Genomic DNA, 19,092 nt, shown 5'->3' on the forward strand with positions numbered 1-19,092 from the left:
TTCAGCCCATACAGACACGCTGGACAAGATGGCGGCGCCGTTCACTGAAACAAGTATGTAAGTTCTAGTAAGTGTATCTCTGTAATTCTTTCATTAGGCAAGCCAGGAATATAGAGTTTTTACACAGCAATAGTAGTACTATTTAATAGTGTGCTTAATAGATTTTGCCTTTCCTTCTCCTTTAAATTAATTTAACTTGAGATGTTTTAAGTGCAAAGAAAGCAATGTCATGTGTAGTAAAGCAATGTCACATGTAGATTTTAGATCACCAATAATTTTGTTAGAAGAAAACAAAACCAGCAAAAATTGGGGGTACGAAGTTATAAGGTACAGGTCTGGGACCTATTATCCAGAATGCTCAGGACCTGGGGTTTTCCATATAAGGGGTCTTTCCGTAATGTGGAACTTATTATTTTATTACTTATATATTTTAAGTCTAGTAAAAAAAATCACTTAAACGATAAATAAACCCAATAGGATTGTTTTGCTTCCAACAAAGATCAATTGTATCTTAGTTGGGATCAAGTACAAGGTACGGTTTTATTATTACAGAGAAAAAGGGAATATTTTTTAAAATGTGATTATAATGGAGTCTATTGGAAATGGGCTTCCCGTAATTCAGAACTTTCTGGATAACGGGTCCCATACCTGTACTCCCAATGATTACTTTCACTTACCCAGGCTGGCTCTCCTTTATAAAAAAAAAAAAAAGCACATTAGGCAAACACACTGGCTTAGGGTACTTTGTGTTGAGCATTATGCTGCTATATTTTGCTGATCTCCCAGGCATCCACCTGCATTGTATCCAGGTAGATACAGTACAAGAAGCCTGCAAATATTCTGTTACTACCCAAGAGCTTGTCCAAAGCGGCAAGAGCGTACAGAAGAGCACGGGATGCACCACTCAATAAAAAGTACCACAGACTGGTACATTTGTTGAGGTGTACAAAAAATAAACAGGTGACCTGCTGCGGTACTTTTAGTATTAACTACAAATAAAGCACAAAAGGTAAGAGATTTCTACACAAAAGTACCTGGAACATGCACACTTTCAAAGTATCAAAAATGTAGGACAACAATTACAAACCACAAGAGCCTTTATTGTGCATGATATGCAAGGATTTAATTTTTGAGATAAGTATTTTTTATTATTAAATCCTCTGTATATGCCAGTACTTTGTTTGTGACACGTCTGTGTGCAGTTATACCACTTCCTATGCCCTGGTGCAGTCCTGGTAATTTAGGACACATTCTAATTATTGACAATTCTATTTAAATTCTATATTTCTATTTTCATTTATAGCCTGCATTTTTTGAAGACGAGAAGGGCCAGCCTGGAATATGAGGTATATGACAAGTATCACCGATGTGGGTACCTAACAATTTGACACCCCCTTACTTATTTTAGGTTTCGTTCTCCTTCAACAATTTTCCATATACAACCAAGTAGTGAGGCTACAGACATGGGAGTTTAATCCACCCTGCATGTGCTTGTTGGGCTGTCCAAACATTTATTGATATTACCCATCCATTTTATATATTTCAGCCTATGACAAATAACCTGTCTTATTACATACACATTGGTTGACAATACTGACCTAAATATACAGCTTTTCCAAGCATCTCCAATAATTTACTACTTTACTACTTTTGTAAAAAGCAAAGAGAATTTGTTCAGAACAGTTTCCAGCCTGAGCACAATGGTGGTCAAAAGACTCATGTGCCACAAGTCGTATGTGCCTCCCTGTGTGTATAGATGCATAGCAATTTCTAAGCTATAGCTCAGCAAATGGCTAAAATATGCACTGAAAAAGTCCCCCAATTATCACCGCTCTATGTGGTAGGGACCATGTGCATCTAAATAATTGTGTCAAAAGCAGACTAGAGTTAGAAGAGCTATGCAAGAAAAGTTAATAATTACCTCCACCACATGATCAAGGGCTTAGAGCTCAATTACAAAAGAGAGTTTAGAATACACTAATAAAGTATACGTGGCTGTACTCTGGTTCTAGTGAGCACACCTTCTCGGATAATAATCAGCTTTCAAGAGAATGCTCTACATATGTGTCAGCTTCTATGGATCACATTCAGGGATCAAGTTGTCCCCTTATGCTCATTATCACAAAATTGATAGATTGCTGGCTGATCTGTGAGGCAACAACATTCTTAGTGTTTGAAAGCCCAAGAGAGACAACATCTCAAAAAAGGACTGACGTTTCTAAAATAATAATGGGAATTAAGTAATGCAATGTAAAAGCAATGTATTAAGTAATGGCACCTCACTTTCTTTGTGACATCATCTAATACATAATAGATGAGGGAAACTAAGTTTTAGCAGTATGATATTTACTACCCCCCCCCCCGGTCCAGTACTCCTGTTTGCTAAAAACTGCACCAGCCCAGGGTATCTCTGTAGAAGTCCATCGTCACCACCGTCCTTGGCTTCTTTCATCTTCTCTTTGTTCTGGTCTGGCCAGGCTGATGCGCAGTAGAGTAAAGGGTGAACTTAGGCACAAAAAGATGGCTTTTTCACTTCAACTTTAGTTCTCCTAACTGTAGCTACATTCATCACCAAGCGTGGTCAGGCAATAAGCTTTTGTAAATTTGGTAGTAAAGCAAGGTGTATGTATATATTATATATATTATATATATATAGAGGCAATTTATATTCTGAAAGAAAAATCAATAAAATTGTACAGACAGCACTTTTAATAGCAAACAAATGTCCCTAACAGTACACTGCTATAACAGATTTCATGTTTCCAAGTATTCCTGAATATGAAAAGTTGAATTAAGACAAAGTATAATAGAATGTATGAACAAACTTAAAACCTTGGCTGTACAGACATGCAAACTCTAACCAAGCGCTACAACAACAAAAAAATGTACAGCGAGACCATAGGGAATTGGAGATCCTGCATATCCATTAATGCACTGCATGTGACAACAAGTTGCTGCATTCCTGCCCAACCCCTGGAGTGCTTGTTAGTAGAAAGTCTACACTACAAGTAGTGTTAAGTCTGCAGACCCTGTCTTGAGTCCATTGGGGAACATGCCTTTTAATTCAAACTTAAAAGGAAAACAGCAGTGGATTCTGTATTTGGTCTTTATTTGATGTGCGTGCTTAAATGATGTGCATATTTGATGTGGAATTATGCACTATTTAAAAAATAAAATGAATTGTGATACTTCAGTGACAAGCAAAAGCCAAACTGTATCCCTAAACACATCATCTTCATGGCATGGTATGGCGATGAATCAGTGGTTCCCAGCATACAGCATAAGCCAATACTAACCTATCCATTATCAAATATCCAGAATTCCCATGGACTCAAAGACAGGGCCTGATCACACACACATAAATTTGCATACGGAAGAGGTACCTGAGCTTAGCTGCGAGTGACTTAATACCTCAGAACAGCACGATGTTCCAGGCCTTAAACTATCCATCTCCAAATCTGTAATTATTTTTGGGGGGAGAATGAAAATAAATGAAATTAGGATAGACAGTGGCTACTACAAATCTATTAAGGGGTATCATTATACATTGCTGCGTAAAAGCAATCTCTCCTGAATCATTCATTTCTGGGCTTTATACCTGCATTTAGTTAACATCAATAGAAAGAATACAGAACCTGTAATTGTATAGGGCCTTGTGCTAGAGCTGGCCTGCCAATAATGGAAACAGAAAATTGCTATACAGAGTGCTTGTGAACCCTTAGGGCACCTAGACTACATGAATAAAAGGTACTTTAAGGGCGCACTATGTAAGCATCTCTCGACAGCAACTGTTTCCTTGAAACAAGATACATAAAATTAAAAAAAAATAACATGTACAGGCTAACACTGTAACTTCCTTTTACCAGCGACAATCAATCTTTGGAACCCGATCTATTGCAGAAAAACAACTCCTATTAGCGCCTTCCTACTCTGGAATCCTGAAAATTGTAGTTCCGCAATTGCTGGAGTGCCTAAAACTCTGCATTTCAGTGACATAATTCTATTTATAAAGTTGCTTACATTTTACCTTAATAAATAGTATCGCATGTAGTAAACTGCGGGCATAAAAAATAAAAAGGGAGAATATATTGGCCAATATCTTACCTATACCCTGTATATTTCAATGGAATTATAGGCATGTGAGATTCTGGGTTGCTACTTTACACCATGTTTCCTGGGTCTTTGGGCTGATTACCATAGATCGTATGGCCACTCTGCAGTGAAACCAAACAAGTGGATTTGTGACCTCCAGAGCTGCACAATGGCTTGCCACATCAGCTGAAAATTGCTCAACTCCAATTCCATTCCACTCACATCTCAATTCCAATTTATGGGACCAGTAGTGCCATTTATTGCAGCACTGCTATCTTGTTAGTTGGTGCATTAGCTGTACAATATTTAGCAATGTATATATAATGTTTTCCTATTGAGAATATATTCATCTAATTTACCTTAGAGAACAAAAATGAGCACTTGACCTTTTCAATATCCATTAAATATGGCTGACAAAAGATAACCCTGTGAGTACCTTACCCTTGAATTTGCAGCACATGCATTACAGAAAAAGAAATAAAAGAGAGGACAGAAGACATGGAACCGTACAGGGGGGAAAGTAGCTCCAGGAGGCCGGCCTCATTCCATGCGCAGGGGAGACTGGAGGGGAACAGATCACAACGGAAACAGAAAAAAGGATTAAACAAAGCAACCAAGCAAAGCAAAACTATTTTCATTCCACTGATTTTCAAAAAATGTTTTTATAGTTTATCCTTATAGCAAATCCCATTGCAGATCTATAACTGAACTGAAAACTGGATACAGAAGAACTAGAGTCTGTTTACGCTTTTTCCAAAAGAGCTTTAACTATCTCATCCTGAAACAGTTAAGATTCTTTTGGAAAGTGGAGGCTGAAACTAGCCTGACAAGCATTAAACTAGCATACCTCATCATTCATAGTTAAACATTGTGACTACATTTACTTTGGCGAAAAATACACAAATCTAATGAACATTTCCAACATACTGTAAATAAATCTACTGTAACCAGAAGGTGGTTTTATTGTTAGCGCAATAAAAACACAGAGCTACGAGACAAAAGGGATGAAAATGAAAAACAAAAATGGCAAATGGCAATTTGAAACATAAAGACACAAAATTACTAGATGAAATGATTCCCAGTGTAGAAAAAAATACCTTTGAGTCATTATGGAACAGAGGAAGCCACAATGGATTTCTACTGAATAGATACAACGCTACCTAAATGCATAGGCGATCAAATTGATAAATTTTCCAGAATCAACTTCTGGAAAACTGCAGATGGGAAAAAGGTTTCCTAAAGAGACTGAAAGTGCTTTTTATAATAAATAATAGCTGCACATTTGGGGCAGATCAAACATCATACAGGTATGGGATTCGTAATCCAGAAAGCTCCAAAATTACGGGAAGGCCATCTCCCTTAAGGTGGCCATAACAGGTCAACAAAACTTGTCAACAGTTTGAATTGACTGCTTATCGGCCCATGTATGGACAAAGCAATTTTTTGTGATATGGTCCTTTTAAGTATGAAGATCCGAATCACAGAAAGTCCCCTTTATCCGATGAACCCCAGGTCCCAAGCATTCTGCATAACAGGTCTCATACCTGTGCTAGAATAATGTATGGGTATCATATAACAATAAGATTAAGGTGGCCACACACGTGGCGATTTGCGATGGTCGCACGAAAGATTGTTAAATCCGCCACTAACATTCAGGGCTGAAACGGCAGATAAAGAGGTAGAAACAATAGGATTTCTACCTCCTTCTGCTGATTCAGCCCTGACGGTAGATTTTGCTCAGGCGCCTTCTATGGCGCCCGATCAAAATCTTTTAACCTGGCCGATCGGCGAGTCGACCGATATCAGCAGCCTCCTGCGATATCAGTCGACTCGCGACTTGCCATACACGCACCGAATATCGTACAAAACGAGGTTTCGGATTATATTATCGGTGCGTGTATGGCCAGCTTAAGAACCAACAGCCTTGGCTTAGAAATGTTAGTTTGCATATGCTGGAAGAACCATGATATCACATGATAAACGATAATAAACTGAAACTATGATAAATAAACTATTTATATTATTTATCTTGTAAAAGCCTCATTTAACAGATACTTTATTTTTATATTACAAAGATTGTATTTTGTAGAAGTCTTCACTTAGGCACACATGGAATATTTGCCCACCACACCTCTTTATGAAACAGTACACACAGCAGGGGAAAGAGTGTCTCACATTGCATCATATGGACTGTTACAAAGGACTATGGAGTCAAAGGAAATCTTGGTTTTATCAGCTTAATTTGACCCTGGGCTAGTCCCTTTATTTACCAGTAATTCTATGCTGTCAACAATGGCAAGTTCCTGTGCAATGACATCAACTTGCGCAAGAGCCTTATGACAACATTTTCTAGCGGGTCCTCTTATTATGCCTAACTATGCTACTGCAATTGTTGACTAAATGCCATCACTTATAATTACTGCAACTACAATTATTTATCATAATGGCAGGTTGCAGGATTATACCAAGTGGTTAGCTCAGAGCTTTTGCAGACAGGTATGCACACTGTTTGGTACTGCGCTCTGCTCTGCCCATGAATTCCCCAATTAATTCCAAAGCAGGCACACCTTGCATGTATGGGTGGCACAGATTTATAAAGGGCCATTTGGTAGCCAAAGCACTGCTATGCAGACTGCTGTAATGTGCCCATGATTGTCAATTTATAGAAAAAAATGGTGCTGTTCTATTGTGTAGTTTGTCATGACCACTAGGATTTGGCCAATGAGCAATGTGCACAATTTCTCGATGGGTACGCACTCCAGCCGGTGGAGGTGGTTAAGAAACAGCTTTATTCACAATAATCCTGACACGTTTCGTGTTTTTCAACACGTAGTCATAGGTATAACCTATGACTACATGTTGAAAGACAGGAAATGTGAGAAATTGTGCTTGTGACTGCTGGGTCTCCCTTTGCTACGGGTCAGGGGAGCTGCACCCGGACCACTGGATCAGTGGGGTGAGTGTCCATGAAAAACTGTGATTTATGTGATATTTTAATGAAGAAATAGTTGTGGAAAAAATTTTCCCTGAGCGAATGGTCAGGGAAAATTGCCACCTGGGCCAATTTTGTGCACCTGAAAAGATTCTAAAGAGGCTGTGCTGACTACTACCACAAATAGGATAGCACAATTGGACTGTATCAAAATACTGCAGAAGTTACAAACGAGATCAATTTTATTTAAGTTAAGACAAAGAGTGGAACAGAAATGATTATTATTACTATTATTATTAGTCTTCTTTTTATGATTTACTGCAAATAATCTCCCGGCTAAAAAAACTGTCTAGTGATACACCACCAACTTGTAGCGATGCAAAAAGCATTCTATAAAATTACATGGGACATGCATGATGTCCGATGTGCACAAAAGCACATGGAAACTTAACAATTCAAGCAACAATTGCATAACATCCAGCAAAGTACACAGCCTTGGTAACTATGTTACACACCACTTTGTCCACGAACTAAAAGGGCAGGTGCTGTCTACAGGGTCTTATGGTTTGACAGAATATAATGCCCACACCTTACTGACTTTACAAAAGAGAAACAATACTTAGTCCATTCAAAGCAAAGTCCATTAGAGCTAGGAAGTGCACGTCTGCAGCTAGTAAACACACACACACACCTGTTTTAAGCTATTTTAGTTGAAAAGGTCCAGCTGTAATTATTGCTGAGAGTTAGCCACATCAGTTCTTTTAAGTCCCTTAATTGCTTACAAAATAACCCCAAAAAACTGAGCATACAAGCCAAATACTTTCTGGTATGGTCACAACTCTTAAAGAAGAAGGAAAGGCTAAATCACTAGAAGCACCCCTTAGTGATTGTAATCGCTTACCTGAAACCCCGGCTGGAGCAGAAAACTGCACCAACCCCGGATAAATGTAAGAGAGCGACCCTCTTCCTTTCTTCTCCTTTCCCAGCAACCCTGGGGCCCATGCATGCGCAGTTAAGCTAAAAAGTTGGAACACTTGCTCAGGTGCACTGACTGGGTAAGCGATTACAATCACTGGGTGTGCCTATCATTTTGGGCACATATCTGCAAGAAGAGGAATATGTGCCCTGTAGAGCTACAGCATGTTCCTGCTTTTCATCTGACCTATGTACCTCTTCTTGCGGATATGTGCCCAACAGAAACATTCCACAAAGACGAAGAAATTCATTTGGAATAAAAATAAAATGCTTTCTAGAAATGGTGTAAATTTTTACAAGAGCTGACTAAATAAACACAATAGAGTTAATTTACAAACTGGAAGGCAAAATTCAAAAACCGGACACAATCCACAATTGTTTTGCACATTGCACCCTGTCTTACTGCCTAAATGAATTGCCACAGGTCCGGGTTTTGCCGCCATTGCATTCTCTATGAGATCCAGGATCCAGTGCACTATGGACAAGCACTAAGTGTACACTCTTGTTACCAGCTCAAGTTGGAAGATTTAAATTATTCCTCAACAACAACCAGAGACTGTAGCCTCTGATAGCTAAGTGTGGATTGCCCTGATCAACCTACTGCTCTTCTGTGATCTTCTCCTGGAAAAATTTCTATAATAAATAATTACAGACATATTTTGATTACTTTGATTTTTATCCACTGTAGCCTCAACAGACACTGGCATTTTAAGGGGAGCTCAGGCTTTGTTAAAGAGCCCCACACAACACAGAACCCCCTAATATACCTATCACTGTAATCTGTTTCTTAAAAAAGTATGAATACCATTTTTATATGCTGAAATCCAGCTGCAAATAGGTCTTCTCTTTTTGCATCATTTGAAATCCTGGCAGGTGGGAGGGACTAAAACATTGATGTGACAAATTGTAACAACTTCTCCACAGCTTACAGACAGTATACAAAAACTACATAACCCCAATGCATTGCACTGTGATGCTCCTTTTCTTACTGACATCTCGAATCATGGGATTTGGAGGACGTTTTATTTGAGTCTTAAAGTAGTCGGCAAGATCAGCAGGAGAACAGGGGGCTAGGCTTGGGTAACTGTTCCAAACCACATTATTACATTAAAAATCATGAAAAGGCTGCACATTTTTTATGTATATTGCAAAGTTGCTCAAAATTATGTTTACTTTTCAAAAAGCTTAAGTTGTGTTTGTGTGGAGTTCCCCTTTAAACACAGTCTGCAGGAAAATGAACAAAGACTAAAAGATCAAAGGAAAACATATCCACATTATACTTCTTAAGCCATTTCATTGAGGCAATTGTTAACTGTAAGCAGAAAGCATACTTATTTTGTTCTATGGAAATGATCACTTAATTAGGTGAATACCACGTAGAGTAGCCCCAATCAAGTGAATCACATCAGGCAAAAGTATAATTAAAGAAAATTAATCACACTTCCAAACAAAACTACTAAAGACAGGCTTGCCCAACAGGGGGCTAGAGGTTGGATAGGTCATTGGTCTGTGTAGACCCAATAGGCTCAAGAAATGAAGACAGCAAGTTAAAAGAGAAAGTATTGTTCTGGAAACTTTATGGTTGGAATTGCTAAAAGGAATCCGATAGATCTGGCTTGCCATTAAATGTTAATAGAGTAACATTTCTTTGATTAAGTCTGCAAATCTGTGTGCATTCCAGCAGTGTTGGCTGAAAAATATAAGCATGTTTTATAAGTTCTAAAATTATAGGTTGATAAAAAAAAATAAATTATGGCCAGGTAACTGCAATGGAAAGAAATGTTCCACTTTATAACAGTTCATTTAATCGCATTCATTAACAAACATGACTTGTTAGGGTTAAATGTGTATAGTGAATGCCATTAAAGAGATATAAGAGAAATAAGTGAGATGGAAAGGCACAGACACAAAGCAATGTTAGAGAAAACTAAAAGGACACTAAGGAATTAAACATAAAAAACAAATTGCAAAGTACTGGTTTAGTTGATTAATGAATACGCAATTTCTTAACCACTGATTCATTCTCATGATAACAAGCATAATCTGTAAGTATTTGTAGTGCAAGCAGTTAGGCAGCAGAGGCCTGAAATGAATTTTAGAAATAAATATAAAACAAAAAATACAAATGATTACCTGGTTTAGGCACAGAGTTTGTCATTGATTGGGGGACTTTATCATTTATTAATTCCACACATTCACTTGGAAAGAAACCCACCTGTGCAATAAAGCAAGCATATAAGCAATGTAAGTGCAATTACGATTATTATGCAAGTCAATTATCAGTATCTTTTCACCCTAAACTAACAGACAGATATTGATTTTTATTATTTTTTGTAATGAAAGCTATTGGTGTTTTCATATAGGGTGTTTTTAGCTGGTTTACTGGCAAGGTTTAGGCGAATGCTGGTTCTCAGCCTGCAGATAAAGCAACTTCGCTGGCATCAGCCTTTCCCTGTGCCTGCACCCAAGACCAGCACCCTTTGGACCAGGGTGCAGGCACACAGAGTGGATTTTTATGGAGTGGAAATGCATTCTTGTGCATTTTGGTGCTGATATCCGCTCTGGGTGCCTGCACAAAATAAACAGAGAGCCTCTTTTACTAACAACGAGGTAGCTGTAGGAAGAATAATGAAAGGTAACATTTGATTGGTTGTGTTACTACTGCAAATCTATCTACTATTAGTAAATAAGCAGTGGCTCTTTGAAACTATAATGTACACAATGTTTTGATCTTTGATTCTTTAATTTACTATGTAAAATACAACAGATCTATACTAAATGCAGTTTTAACACACATGGACTAGTGGTAAGGTCAAGACTTTCCACTTAATTTTGTCTTAAATGCAGGTCTTGCATTTGTTCCAGACTCTGAGCCATTAGCTGCTGTCCTAAAACACATAACTGTATCAAGGTGGCCATACCGTTCCCACCCTCCACTGACGTTCAGGGCTGAATCGTCAAATATGGAGGTAGAAACAATAAAAATTCTACCTCCACTTGATTCAACCCTAAATGTAGATTTTGCCCGGGCACCTTCAATGGTGCCTGATCAAAATCTTTTAAACTGGCCAATCGACCAGACAACCAATATTCGCAGCCTTTGTGATACTGGTCATGTCTTCGAGCCGCCATACACGCACCGAATACAGGCCTGAATTTGTGGAGAGGCCACAAAGGCCCGGGCCTAGGGCGGCAGAAATGTAGGGGCGGGCATGCCGCCCCGCCGCAGCTATATTTTTAACTTTTGCTCCCATACGGAGCAATGTAGACCCCGGAAGATAAATCTGGCGCTGACTGGATATCATACGAAACAAGTTTTCATACAATAATATCTGTGCACATATGGACGGCTTTAGTCTCCTTGCAATGATTTCTTACTCAAAGAGAAGGGGTTATTCAACCTACTTGAAATCCATGCTTTCCTCTCCACCACGTGGTCAGTTCTTTTGGTGGCATGTCAATTACAGATACTATGTCTCCCACCTTAATAAAACAATATTAATACACAATTTTTTATAAGCATAAGTAAATTCACTACTACAATGCATAACAAACAACTGAAGAACATTTAACTTTATATGATTAAAAGTGAAGAAAAACCAAACCAAACACTCTTTCCTCGAATATTCTTATCATTCTGAAACCCATACTTTTACAGCTGTTACTGACCTACAGCTCCCTACATCTCACTCAGTCATCTGACACAAAAAAAGTTCTGTGTGTCAGTACCCTTTTAGTTGTAGCTTAAGACAGAGATTGAAAAGTTTTCTATGAACAGCCTTTCATAAGAAGGTACTAATTGACTTATCCAATGCTTCAAGCATATGAGGAAGTAAGCTTCCTTTTACTAGTTACTATGGTAGAACTGGTTTAACATACAATGGCTGGCCACAGACTTCCTTATCAACCCTATTTTCTTGTGTTATAATAGAGATTTTCTACACTTTCTTCCTCAGCCAACCTTTTCAGTCCAACTTTTGGTCATGGTCCCCTTAGCTCATAACAAAGTTACAGAACTGCCCTGATTCCATATAGGAAAGCCAGACCCACAGTAAAGGAACCTCACTGGTACACTCCCCTAACCAGAAGCCAAAGGCAACCGCACAGGAGGAACAATAATTATTTTTCCCTTTAAGTCAAACTGTGAGACTGGGCTCTTGTGGGGGCCATGAAGCAGTGGCAGGTGGAGCTCATCCTAAAATATTTGGGGAGTATACCTCTTTGCTTTCCTAGAAAACTCACTTTGTAGCTCAATTGGTGAGAGATTTGGGGTGAATACTATTTCAAAATGATTATTTGTGGTACCTGTATAAATATTTGAAAACTAAAAGTTTTGTGTTGGTGAACCTCCCCTTTAAAGTTTAGTCTCAAATTATGGGGTATACAAGTGTATATACATATGTATTGTCTAGCCACTGAAATCTTTACGTATGCTTCTAAATATGCTCTATGTATGTCATACAAAAAAAATATTACATATCAACATCTAATAATATGAAAACTGTAGAAACTCCAGAGTTTATATAAGAGACCAGACCCTGTATATGCTTGTTACAATATGTAAAACTGTATGACCTTTTCTTAAAACTATAAGCCACATCTGTCTTACAGCTGTTAACATTTCTTCATCTGAAAGATTATATAAAAAAAATGTTTGTACCTCAAAAGAGAGTTCATCTGGGGCCTGAGCATTATATCGCTTTATGACATGGGCAGCAGCGATGGCTGGAACATTTATGGAGGACTCTTCGTGCACAAGCAAATGATTGCCTTTATTATCGATCTATTGAAAAAAAAAACAAAAAAAAAACAGAAACAACTGTATTACCTTCAGAATTAACTAGACAAAATGAATGGCATGGGAGGCAGCATAAATATATATGTATATTAACACATTTGCTGAATATTGAAATCAAAAGGATATAGTTAAACTTGCTGAAGCTAAAATGCCAAGCGAGGGCAAGTGGACTGATGCCCACCAACTTTTATGTGGATAACTTTCCAGATGTTATATATCAAGTAAGGGCCCAAAAACATTTTTGAAGTAGGGAATATTCTAATGTTGAAGCTTGCAATTACTTTAGTTTCCATAGGTTTTGCCAATAACACTGCTCAATAAAAAACTTTTAGCTAGTCTAGATAACAGAAAATGATTTAAAAAATTCCTTGTTTGTATGTGTTGACATCCATATCCTTACGATGCCAGAGCTACATACTGCACCTTACAGACACTGAAGAATATCCTACATAAAAACAGCTTTTATCATTGTTCATTTATAATATGCCAAGCATTTTCTTTTAAGATCTGAATGACAGTAAAGTTCAGCTGAGGGCTAGTAAATGGCTACTGCTGCACTCCTTTCAGCAATGGGGTCTTGAGTTCAATTCAGACCCAGTACTATCAGCAAAAATATCCCTGTTTCTGTGTGGGTTTCCTCTGGTTTCTTTGCAATTTGTAGTGCATGTATGAATATCAGTAAAGATTCATAGCTGAGCAACCATTTTAGGATTTTACCTTTTGGCCACTGGCAATACTGTCATCTGAATTTATGGCTGATAATTCTATATAACCATTAAAATACAGAAAGCAAGATAAACAATACACTGTGTTGTTTACCATTTTCTTTAACAAAAATATTACTGTAAGGCCTACTATGTATACTATGTATTTATTTAAATTTTTTGTAAGCAAATATGGCTAATATATGCATCTTTGTGAACGTGTATAATGATGAGTTTTAATGCAAAGTTGCAAAGTATGTACAAATATATGCAGCATGTAAAATACAACACAAAACTGTAAAACAAAATCTACTTAAGACATTGTAGTGAGCTTCTACCGAATATTCAGTTGTCTATTGCATAAGGTGACTGGTATATAGCCAGACGCATGGACATACCTCCATCCACGTCAGAGCTGGCCCACAATTGATCTTGTTACCTGCGATGGCTGACAGCCGCGATAGGTAAGCCATCAGCATCTGTGTGACCAACTAGAAACAACCAAGTAATTGTAGTTTAGAATAATGAAAGCAGTTTTCATCAGCACATTGTATAATTAAAAAAAACATTACTGGAGGCAGTTCCTTAATGGGGTCTAGTATTTTTTTTTAATGATAAATGGTAAATTACTAGAATTCCAAAGCTGAATCATTCTTGACTTTTATCTATAGACCACATACTGATTTTAGGGCCTTAAAGATGCGTCTAGAAAAAGTATGAATCATTGGTACATACAAAATACAAAAAGTGTGCAGAGCTATGTATACATGAGCATGAGAAAATGCAGTAAGCATTAGGGATGCACCAAATCCACTTTTTTAATTCAATGAACCCCTGATTCCTTCGTAAAAAAGGACTTGAAAATAGTCTAGACATGTCTAGAAAATCCAGCTAGAATGGCTGCATTGGCCACAATTTAATTTAAATGCAATCAGCGCAGCCTTGCAACGTGCATTTATTAGACATGTCCCTGAATTTTCAAGTGATCTGGTAACCCCATATAAATAGCCCTACAAGCCACCTTCCCCAGCCATCAACTGATCTCTGTAAAGGTATGGGATCCCTTATCCAGAAAGCTCTGAATTAAGATAAGGCCATCTACCATAAAGCCCATTATAAGCAAATAATTGAGATTTTTAAAAATGACTTCCCTTTCTCTGTAATAATAAAACAGCAACTTGTACTGATAACTGAGCTGCAATAATCCATATTGATGCCAAAACAATTCTATTAGATTTATGAAATATTTACATTTTTGGAAACATAAAGGGGACATGTCACCCAGACATAAAAAAGCTGTAAAAACAAGTTATTTTTAAATAAAATATGGAATCAAAAATCTTTTTTTTTTTTTAATTAACACTCCCATACCTTTTCTAATCTAATTTAAAAATCTCAGCTGTAAATCATATTTTGCCTTCCCGCTCTATGCCTATAATTGTGTAGCCACTGCATGGGATGTACACCATATCCGCCTTTCTAGAATATATACAAGATTTTGTGATGATGCAAAGCTTGCCTTGATTAGCAGCTCCTGCCTATTCCTGTGATTGTGGATTCCAAAAAAATAAAGAAAACAATATCTAAATTATGTATATAGTGTAGATACAAGTATGGTGATCAAAATTAAACCTATAATGAAACCCCAAGTCCCAGGTACTTTAAAACAAAATGTACTCTTTTACCTTCTGTTCTTCCAAGAGCCTCTGTACTGCATGCTAATTAATTTATTTAAAATGCAATGCGTGCCCTTTTGCAAAAACCAAGGAAATCAAAATAGAATGAGGATCCCTATTGCAATTACTGTTTATTATCAATGCAATTGCATATTAAGTAATTAATAACGGAATTTTTATAGAATTAGGATCCTTATTGCAATTACTGTTTATTATCAATGCAATTGCATATTAAGTAATTAATAATGGGATTTTTTTCTATTTTTGGTTTATCTTAGACATTACCTCTGGACTATCCTTTACGGAGTCGGAACGGGGCAGCTCTGAGAGCTGAGAGAAGCGCCTATCATATATGCACAGATGAAGGTGTTTATCCAGAACCCGAAAATCTTCATAACTCCGCTTAACTATCCAGCTACGGCCCTGCAGAAAATCAAATACAAGTGGTGCAAACATATAGACAATAAGCAATTCTATATGCCTATAGAGCAAGGCAACTTTATAATGCATTCTAATATTGCTCTGTATTTCAAGAAAAGATCAATGCAGTTCTCCTTCCCCGCTGCAAGCTAAAGAAGTACTGCATTGCTCTGAAATATCAGCTATTTTAATTAAATTCTTTATATGTTTATGTAAAAATCCTGAGCGCCCTGGAAACTTTTTTGTTTGGACTGGAGGTGGTTTCTCCTGTCCAGTGAGCACCAGATAAAGTTTTCTATAAATGTACATGCTGTGAGCAGTGCTTGTACAATTTTGTAAACATAACATTTGCAAATAAGGGACTTTAGTATTCAAGAGTTAAGCTTATTATTTGGTTTTAGAAGAATCTTTTTCTTTGAATAAGTGTAAAGGGGTTAAACACATCTGATTCTGGCAAAATGTAACCTAGCTCCAATGACTACAGCTTGTAAAATCTGAATTACTTTCCCATATTGCCAAAAAACTCCAGAAGCATTGTCTGTTTCAGCATGGAATTACTCCTTGCTAATGGAGAAGGAAAACAAAAACTGAGCAAAGGTAATGTTGTCAGCCCTATATCTTGCAAAAGCTCCAGAGGGAATTATTAGCACAGAGTAGGATGCAATTTAATTTAAGCAATGAAGGAAGGCTAGTTAAAAATAATTTTTTGGCTGCATAGTACAGTAAGAGGGACATCCAGCAATGGTATTTTTTGGACACAACTAATAATTTAGCGTAGGAACAAAGCCAAATGTATCTGCAGACATCAGCACAACTGACTCCCATTTATTTTAGTCAGCAAGCTTAGAGAGGCCTTTGAGAGAATTCCCCTCTGAGAATAGTTCTTTCCTAACGTCTGGCATCAATATGAAAGTTTGAAAAAAACTGAGAGGGAACTGAGCAGAGAAGCAATTGGCTTGATCATAGAATATGTCAGACAGACAGGAGGTAGAAAAGACTAAATCAGACAGCTGGGGTTATTTTCTTTGCAGCTTGGAACTGCTCCAAATATCTCACCTCAAGTTAAAGTAAGAAACTTTATATACGTGGGAAAAAAGAACAATTTACATTTGCGAGACAGGAGAAAGAGAAAGGATATGGCAATTTTGTTAATTTTATTAGTGTAGGGGACCTATAGGGTTAACAATCCCTATAGCTTTAAACCCAATCACTTCAAGTAACCAGACAGAAGCCTATGTATCTTTTTTCCTATTTAAATTTCTGTTGTTTTATCGGCCATAAGCCGTATAACCACTTCCTGCACACAGTAATATAGTGTTTAGCAGGAAGTGGGTACTTCTTCTTTGGCCTGCATCTGTTGAACCAGGTGGATGTTCCACTGAGCCTGTGATCACAAAGGCCCCAATAAGCCTCTTTTTGCCCTAGAGAAGCAATCTATCTCTACTTCAAATTATAAATGTACATAAAAGGTTACCTATAGGTCATGTTAATCATTTTTCACTAATAGGGCTGCTTTTGTAAGTAATTGTTACCTAAAGTTCCTAAACCTGACTGTTTTGCCAATTACATGGCAAAATTACTTGGCAAAATTATAAAGCTCATGCAAAGAAAATGTTATAATATATTTAAAAAATGGTTACGTTTTAGGTGTCGGTATCACTTTAAGTGCTGCCCTAGTGAAGGGACCACAGTGCTGACAAGGGTATCAGGCATAGCTTTCTGCCTGAATCATGTTCGCTGTGAGGGATCGGCTCCATTAAGGTGGACACCCTAAGGATAAAGACTGTTTACTAACTACACTCTTCAGTGGTGCATCATTGCTTTGCCTTTACCATCATTTGAACCTGCCATTCATTTGCTACATCTGCTGTGAGTATTTATATGCACAAACCTGCATTTGTATTATTTGTCTTGGACAATAAACCCAGTTCTGTTCTGTTTTGCTGCAAAGAGCTTCTGGCATCCTTATATTTACTTGTATGTTTACTTTACATCCCTCCATAATAATTCTTCTACATAGTGAAGGTCCATCTTTTGAAAGAGAGTCCAATGTACCCCATTTTCTAACCCAGTGTTGTCCAACTGAAGGCCTGCTGCCCACCCCCACCCCACCTGTCTGGCTGCTATGACTGCTTACCTTTGTGTAAGATTTAAATGGTATCAGTACTGAGATTAGCTGGTCCCTGCATTGTTCACACCTCAGATTCAGGCTGTAAACCCCTGTATTATTTAAACATGTAATCCCCTGTACCGTTCACACCTTTTACCCCCCGCATTGGTCACCTACTCACACCTCAGACTGTAGGAATATTACCTGCCCTATGCTGCCTGTGTGTGTGGCAAACACAGGCATCGTAGGGCAGGCAGAGTATGGCACACAGAGGCAGCATAGGGCAGGCAGAGTATGGTACACACAGGCAGCATAGGGCAGGCAGAGTATGGTACACACAGGCAGCATAAGGCAGGCAGAGTATGGCACACACAGGCAGCATAGGGCAGGCAGAGTATGGCACACACAGGCAGCATAGGACAGGCAGAATATGGCATATACAAGTGGCATACACAGTCAGCATACACAAGTGGCATAGGGCAGAGTATGACACACACAGGCAGGGTAGGGCAGGCAGAGTATGGCACACGCAGTCAATGTAGGGCAAGCAAAGTATGGCACACACAGGCAGCATAGGGCAGGCTGAGTATGGTACACACAGGCAGCATAGGGCAGGCAGAGTAAGGCACACACAGGCAGCATAGGGCAGGTAGAGTATGGCATACACAGGCAGGGTAGGGGCAGGCACAGTATGGCACACATAGGCAGGGTAGGGCAAGGAGAGTATGGCACGGACAGGCAGTACTCTGCCTGCTCTATGCTGCGTGTGTGTGGTGTGGTTTTTGCTGCGCTATCACCATTAATGTGGGTATGGTCTTAAAAGCTCTTGTGATAACATGGGTGTGGTTTGAAGTGGGTATGGTTTAAAAAGGAGGATTTTTGACTTTGACCAGAAAATCCTTTTCTAGACGTCCGTACTGTCAGTGCAGATGCCATGGGTTAAGTATTCCCTTCCAGAGGCAGGAGAGAAGAAGAAGAAACTTCTCAGCTCCGCCTACTCCCTATAAGCTAGTGTTCCTCCTTTTCCCTTCAGTTTTTCTTATAATAGACAAGTTAGGAGGAGTAAATAGAGAGAAGTATAGTAATAATAAGAAGTTGCCAGAAGTGATAACTGAGTACTTGTATAACTAGTATAACTGCACTGACAGTACGGGCCATCAAGAAAAGGATTTTCCAGTAAATCAAAAATCCTCTTTTCTCTAGTACAGCCTTACCAGTCAGTGCAGACGCCATGGGGATGTCCTAAAGCTGTCCCGTAACTAGGGTGGGTGAAGTCACTGATTTGCTCTATTGCTGCACTGCTGCTTGCATGACTTTCCTGCCAAAAGCTGCCGGTGCAGAGTGGAAGACCTGGAGTCTATAAAATTTTGCAAACGTGGAGAGTG

At 38.3% G+C, this 19,092-nt stretch overlaps 1 protein-coding gene across 10 annotated transcripts in view; it reads right to left on the reverse strand.

The window, feature by feature from the left end:
* The window catches only part of arhgap32 (Rho GTPase activating protein 32), a 312,512-nt gene that overhangs the window by 35,625 nt on the left and 257,795 nt on the right, over nucleotides 1-19,092 (reverse strand). For 4 of the 10 annotated variants that reach the window (XM_018095929.2, XM_004916165.4, XM_004916164.4 and 1 more), the window contains 7 exons: nucleotides 15,463-15,600; nucleotides 13,900-13,992; nucleotides 12,660-12,782; nucleotides 11,405-11,482; nucleotides 10,133-10,214; nucleotides 4,603-4,653; nucleotides 3,384-3,458 (listed from right to left, as the gene is read on the reverse strand). In XM_018095929.2, the coding sequence (XP_017951418.2) occupies nucleotides 3,384-3,458; nucleotides 4,603-4,653; nucleotides 10,133-10,214; nucleotides 11,405-11,482; nucleotides 12,660-12,782; nucleotides 13,900-13,992; nucleotides 15,463-15,600 (640 nt within the window). The remainder of the gene's footprint in view (nucleotides 1-3,383; nucleotides 3,459-4,602; nucleotides 4,654-10,132; nucleotides 10,215-11,404; nucleotides 11,483-12,659; nucleotides 12,783-13,899; nucleotides 13,993-15,462; nucleotides 15,601-19,092) is intronic. The other 6 variants (XM_012967128.2, XM_004916168.4, XM_031905577.1 and 3 more) reach the window with 3 other exon arrangements.

This window comes from Xenopus tropicalis, chromosome 7, assembly GCF_000004195.4.
Source record: "Xenopus tropicalis strain Nigerian chromosome 7, UCB_Xtro_10.0, whole genome shotgun sequence".
Taxonomy (NCBI): Eukaryota; Metazoa; Chordata; class Amphibia; order Anura; family Pipidae; genus Xenopus; species Xenopus tropicalis.